Source organism: Mobula birostris, chromosome 2 (assembly GCF_030028105.1).
Source record: "Mobula birostris isolate sMobBir1 chromosome 2, sMobBir1.hap1, whole genome shotgun sequence".
In the NCBI taxonomy this organism is placed as follows: Eukaryota; Metazoa; Chordata; class Chondrichthyes; order Myliobatiformes; family Myliobatidae; genus Mobula; species Mobula birostris.
The window spans coordinates 25,463,251-25,469,250 of record NC_092371.1 but is presented as its reverse complement, the minus strand read 5'-3'; the positions used below and the strand labels follow the sequence as shown (position 1 = coordinate 25,469,250).

The window sequence follows — 6,000 nt, the reverse complement described above, 5'->3', positions numbered from 1 at the left end:
TCAGGTTCATGGCTCAGACTTAGATTTTTAGGTTCATAGGGATGGTTCTTGGAAACTCCAAGGGAAATTACGGGTAGGCACAGAGATGAGGGGAGTGAAAGGTCAGGGGCAGTAAATGAAGAGTTAGAGAAAGCAACTAGAGGTTGGAGTGCTCCGAGATTGGAGGCCAGTGATTCCCCAGGAAGTATGTCTGAGCTTGAGGGCTGGTGATCCCAGACGTTGAGTCAGAGGTCAGTGAGTCTCGGATTGGAGGCCTGAAGACATTCAGCAGGTCCCAAGATCAGAGGCCCATGATCAGTGAGCCTGGACGTCGGAAGCCCACCTGCGTGTGAGTGGGGGAGTAGCAAAGGGCTTGTTTTATTGCTGTTGCATGTTGGCACTGGAATGTGTGGCGACGCTTGTTGGTTGCCCCCGGCACATCCTCAGATGACACCTTTTGATGTACATGTGATTAATGAATATATCTAAATTATATAAAGTTCATCAGCAGCACAAGGTATATCCATGGCTAGCGAAGCAGTTGATTAACTGTGGGTCCCTGTATTAAATTGCACTGTTCCGCAAGGCAACAGCATGGAGGCTAAATAACTGGATGCCACATTATCAAATATTTAATAGTAAGGGCTGTTTCAAATTTCAAAGTTGAGGGGAAGTGATTAAACTACGAGTAGATCTGAAGTGCAGTCACCATTTGCTGCAAGGCTGGGATGTCCAGTTACTCAATCAGCTGGATTTTCCTAATTAATTTGGTCCACTTAACAAACAGCACATGCTTCTAAGTTTAAAGTCAATTGCAGTTGGTTTCAACTCTCAAGCCTTGGGCTATAATGTTAGATCATTTCACTGGAAAATCCTGGCCCCCAAGGTATTATGACCAAGGAATTTCCTCAGCAATTGTTCCGGACAGCCCATTAAAAGTTGTTCTGCCTTTAAATGAACATTAGGCATTTGATGCACAAGTGAAGGGTGCGTGGAAACTTATCATGTTACAAAAAGAACCTCTATCATCATATATCCCCAACCATCCAGACAATGCCATCTTCTCACAGCTACCATCAGGCAGGTAGTACAGAAACCTGAAGTCTTACACCAGGTACAAGAGTTTCCCTTCAATCATTCAGTTCTTGAAACACCCACAAAATCTTAGTCATTACAGTTTAGTAACACCATGACTAATTTGACCACCTTGCATCTAAATGGTCTTTTTTAAGTTCTTGTGTTCTTTCTTGTATACATTGTGTATAATTTATATAATTCTCTTGTGAATGCTGCTATATGCCACGATGGTGCTGTAGGATTTTTCGTTGCACCTGTGCATGACAATAAACTTGACTTAGATCTTGCACTTGGAGTCAGCACTCTCAGTTACAGGCTCCTAGGATCAAATATTTTATCCAACACTAATGTTTGCTTGAAAGTATTTTAATCTGTTGCATATTACTTACATATTGAAATAACTGATTCATGTATTGTTCAAGGAACAGCTGCTGACAAACTCCAGATACCAGTAGAAGAAATTTTGGAAAATAATGAGATCAAGTAAAATCAATTAAATTTGGGCTTTATTAAGATGCTACATAGCCAAACAGAATTGGTCATTATGGCATGGACTATTTAACTACTAATATTCATCGTATTCTTTCTGATAAACAGTTAATTATATACAAAATAGTTGCCCAACTGCTGTATTCCAATGTTGGATGATCAAAGCTGATAGTACACGTCTAATTTCACTGTAGTGCCTAAGGCATATGTGGAGACGACTATTCCACAATGCAGTTCTCAGCAACAATGGTCTTCAGTCAGTCCACCTAACTGCCAACGTGGGTTGAGCAAATAGTAGGTAACAAACTGCACTGGACTTTAGTTACTTGTGTTAAGTGTGAAATGGAATACAGGAAGTCCTTTATTATTCATCAAATATAAGCATGGGACAACACCTTAAGGAATAAATGGGTCTAGCCATCATAATATTTTGTTTTGTTTTCTTTTGAAACCTTAACACGGGCCACTCTGAAAGACCGCATTGACAGAAGCTATTCAACTCCCTACATGTCAGGCAGTGGAAGGAAAGGGCTCTTGTGGAAATATTACATGGGAGTTGTTTGACCCTCCTTCCCAGCCAGCCAGTTCATTTCTACACACCAGATGTTAGAGGCAATCATACCAAGTACTTAAGAGGTAATCCTGTCACAGGTACCATAATCTAACATGATTAAAATGACACCTAGAATATGTCGTCACCACATCAAAATGGCTTTGTTCTCCCTCATACCCCATCCACCAATAACTTTGAGCTCTGTGTGCAACTTACTGTACAATTTTAATTAATACAAGGTTTCTCCCGATATCTTTCTTGTTGTGCAAAGGGGTAACTGAAAGGCAAGAACCTGTGATATGCTGTACATTAAAGTGTTTTTTTTGTATTTTAATTTTCGATCATGAAATAAATTCTACCCCATGATATGGCAGATCAAACAAAAAACAACCCAAGCTAACAGATCACCAGCATGCTGCCTTTCTACAACAACAACTTCCCTACAATTGTCCCCAGGATAAAGAACAGGACAACCATGGCAATCATCCGAGCGGCTGGTCCTTCTTCTTTCATCACAGTGTTGCTGGAAGGTATAGGATTACCCACCTGAGGCATCCTCCTCATTCGCAGCCCGTCATCTTCCTGCAATACAAGAACATCGCTAAGAAATCAGTCGCTTGTGCCCAGCGAGTAAGGGCATATTTCCACTTCAAACATCTCGAGAGTAGATGGATATGAGTGAAACTTAATTTGGACCTACCTCAAAGCCCTTTTGCACTATGTCCCATCAAAGACTCGAAGGATGTGCACAATATGAGATAGATTCAGAATACTGTTTCACTAACACCATACCACCAATTCTTCCAAATAGATTTCGTCATTTTGATCCAACACTATTTGCGAAGGATGCAATGGCAAGTCAGGGTCTAAACTCCAGCAATGAACTTTAGCGACCCCTGTTACCTCCATCCACACAAAGTGCTGAGATGCTGCTTTCAGCTTCAGAAGGACAATTTGTCCAAAATACAGAAATGCATAAGGCCTTTACCACTGTGCTTTTGGGAGAAGCGGCCAGGGATCTCATTGTGTTGACTTCTAAGTCTGCTGTGGATGACCACACAGGTGAAACTTGTCTTCGAAGTTTCTGAGAAGTAACAGCACTTTTCTGGAGATAAGCAAGGAGTTCCACTCTGCCTGGTGTCCTGGGTGTATTTATAACTCTTATATCTTCACTAAATAAATGACCAATTATCACACTGATGTTAGTGATCCAAGCACCACCAAGATGGTTGTCACTTTTTCTACTTTACAACTGTTTCTACTTTGAAAGTTACTTCACTCACCGTGATCATTCAGACAGCCTTACCTTTAACTGTTTGTTCTCCTCACGAAGCCTCTGAACCTCTGACTTAAGTGACCTGAAATCATCCATTAATTTCCTCATGTCTGAATCATCCAAGGAAGAACTGGTTGACTTTGACATCATGGAAGCTTCTGTTTTCAGTGAAGTGGAAGTAACTTTATTTATTTCCATGTCATGCTGCAGAAAGTGAGTGAAGTTACAATTAAATTTTCTAGTTCAAGCCCATCGAAGAGTTGGAATAAAATTTATATTCCTAACATCAGTTCTGTTACAAGTTAGTGTAATTGCAGAAGGGGATCAAATTCAGTGGTAGCATTCTCACCTCCAAATGACAGTATTACAGGACTTCGACATTAGAATTTCATCTTCCAGATGGGTACAACGGACCTCATTACAAGGAACACTCCTGTTCCACACTTTCAGCCAATAAATCTGCCTGTTTAGTTCTATTTTTGAGATTTTTCTTATACACTATCAACTGGTTATGAATTAGTAATGATTCAACACTTGACAACCACTTTTTATATTTAGAATGTGAAATAGACATCAGGAGATTTTTTTACTCTGAATTTAAGGATACAATGCTTTCAAAGTCCTTCAAGCATCAGACCATCCCTAGGCAACCAGAATCACAAGCTCACCCAGTCTAATCAGGAAAGGCCACTACAGTGCTGATACTTCCCAGATCAGGATTCCCCAAGTCTCTGAGAGAAGGGCAGTTCAATCACTACTGATTGAATAGGAATGTTTGCTTTACTGAGACTGTTCAACACTGTCCAGCCCCAAAGACTGGAAGCTTGTTCTGCAACATTCAGACAGTATTGCGTGGTCAACAGCCCAGCTAAAACAGTGACGATAAATAAACAAACTATTTCCCTTTGAAGGTTGAAAGATCTTGTGAGATGCTTCTTAGTCTTGTCACTGCCCTTCTGCAATCGTTGGCATGGAAAAGAAAATGCTCTAAATCAGAGAGGATGGGATGCTCTAAGGGGAAATTGAGAACCAACAGCATCTGACAAAGAAATGACAGGCTAACATGATAGGTGGAGTCAAGCAGGGTGGGTTAATACTGGAAAGTGGAGGTATGAGCACTAGTCTGAACCTTTTGTTCGGTAATCCTGGTAAAGAGCAATTATAGAAATAGTGATTTAAGAGCAGTCAAACTTCCTGCTAAGTTTTCACACGAATTGCATGCTTTTTGGTTACCATAGTACATTAGCTGAATCTCATTTTAGTGAGCCTTCACACACACGAGAGTATGCACAACCACTCATTTAGTGCACAAGATGGTCAGAGATGGCCCTTGAATAAAAGTATTTGCTCACATGCACGGGCACATTAAATCCATGGTAGAGATGCCACAATGGAGATGACTAAACTGCACTTGATGTCGCATGAATAAACAATGTGCCAAGAATTATAAGCACACCTTTCCCCTAATCAATGGAAAGTGTTGCACTCATTAAAAACATGTAAATGATGTTTATCTGAAATTTCAAAACACTGAACTTCCTATGATCTAATGCAACACTGAGGAGGTTTGAAATGCCAGCTCCTTTGTTCCTTTTATATCCACTAGAGATCAATCCACCTTCTGGAGAAATGGTCATTTACAAGTGTGGTGCATCAGAGTCTTTGATTCTTCATACAAAATCAATTCCAAGAAAAGGAGACCATTTTAAGGAAAACTTACAAACTGTGACAGTGGCATTGCTACCTGGAGTGCAGGTAACTATCAGTCAAGCTTGGTGATCACATAGCTAAGTTGAATAAGACTGGCTTTTTATGTATATTACATATGTGCAGGCATCATTTTGGACATTTCCCTGTACTCTTTAAAGACTGTTTTCCACAGCCCGATCTTCAAATTAATGCTACAAAATGCTACAGTGTGCCTGTGATATATATGGAGACCAGAACATGGGGAGAGGGAACATGGCAGCCATTTCAGATATGAGTATTCTCTTAGTTCCTGTTCCTGGTGAGAAAAGGAGAAAAAATTACTCACTGATCAATATCCCCTTGAACCTAGAGATTGTTGTAATAGCCAAGTCTGCCAAAGGTTACAACTAAAGGAGAAGCAGATGAGGAATCCTTACTCCTAGAATGCATCCGGGAGCTATTAACATCAGGAGATATCTTGTGACAGTTAAAATTCCAGGCTAGGAGTATGGGTCCATTATCTGGTATGGATGCAAAGCATTTGAAGACAGTGGTATTGAACCTTGCAGTGTTAACAGCAGCATTACTGCAATTGACATCATTAAGTGTTACAGGAGAAGACCACAGCATATATAATGCGCAACAGGGCATCACTATTCTGAGTGGTTAGGAACAAATGATCAGCGTTACAACCATGTAAGTGTATATCAATTTCCTTACGTTTCTCCTTATGCGTAGTGGACGCCACTGGAACATTAACAGAAAATGGTGCAGAGTTAAACATTCAAGAGAGCAGCACCTCAGATCTTTTAAAATTCCATGAGAATGTGCATTGCTCACAGTTGCTTTCCCTCATCAACTTCCCTCACTCACAGAGCTAAGCACTGGTTTATTCTCACAAGTATACAGTACCTTTGGTAGATATTTTGTTTATACA

The 6,000-nt window shown here is 40.4% G+C and overlaps 1 protein-coding gene across 3 annotated transcripts in view; it reads right to left on the bottom strand.

Annotated features, from left to right (window-relative positions):
- Positions 1–1,545: 1,545 nt before the first annotated feature.
- vapb (VAMP (vesicle-associated membrane protein)-associated protein B and C) overlaps positions 1,546–6,000 on the bottom strand; it is a 75,085-nt gene continuing 70,630 nt past the window's right edge. For 2 of the 3 annotated variants that reach the window (XM_072238834.1, XM_072238838.1), the window contains 3 exons: positions 5,784–5,810; positions 3,405–3,578; positions 1,546–2,680 (listed from right to left, as the gene is read on the bottom strand). In XM_072238834.1, coding sequence (XP_072094935.1) covers positions 2,522–2,680; positions 3,405–3,578; positions 5,784–5,810 — 360 coding nt within the window. In that variant the 3' untranslated portion in view covers positions 1,546–2,521. The remainder of the gene's footprint in view (positions 2,681–3,404; positions 3,579–5,783; positions 5,811–6,000) is intronic. The other variant, XM_072238842.1, reaches the window with a different exon arrangement.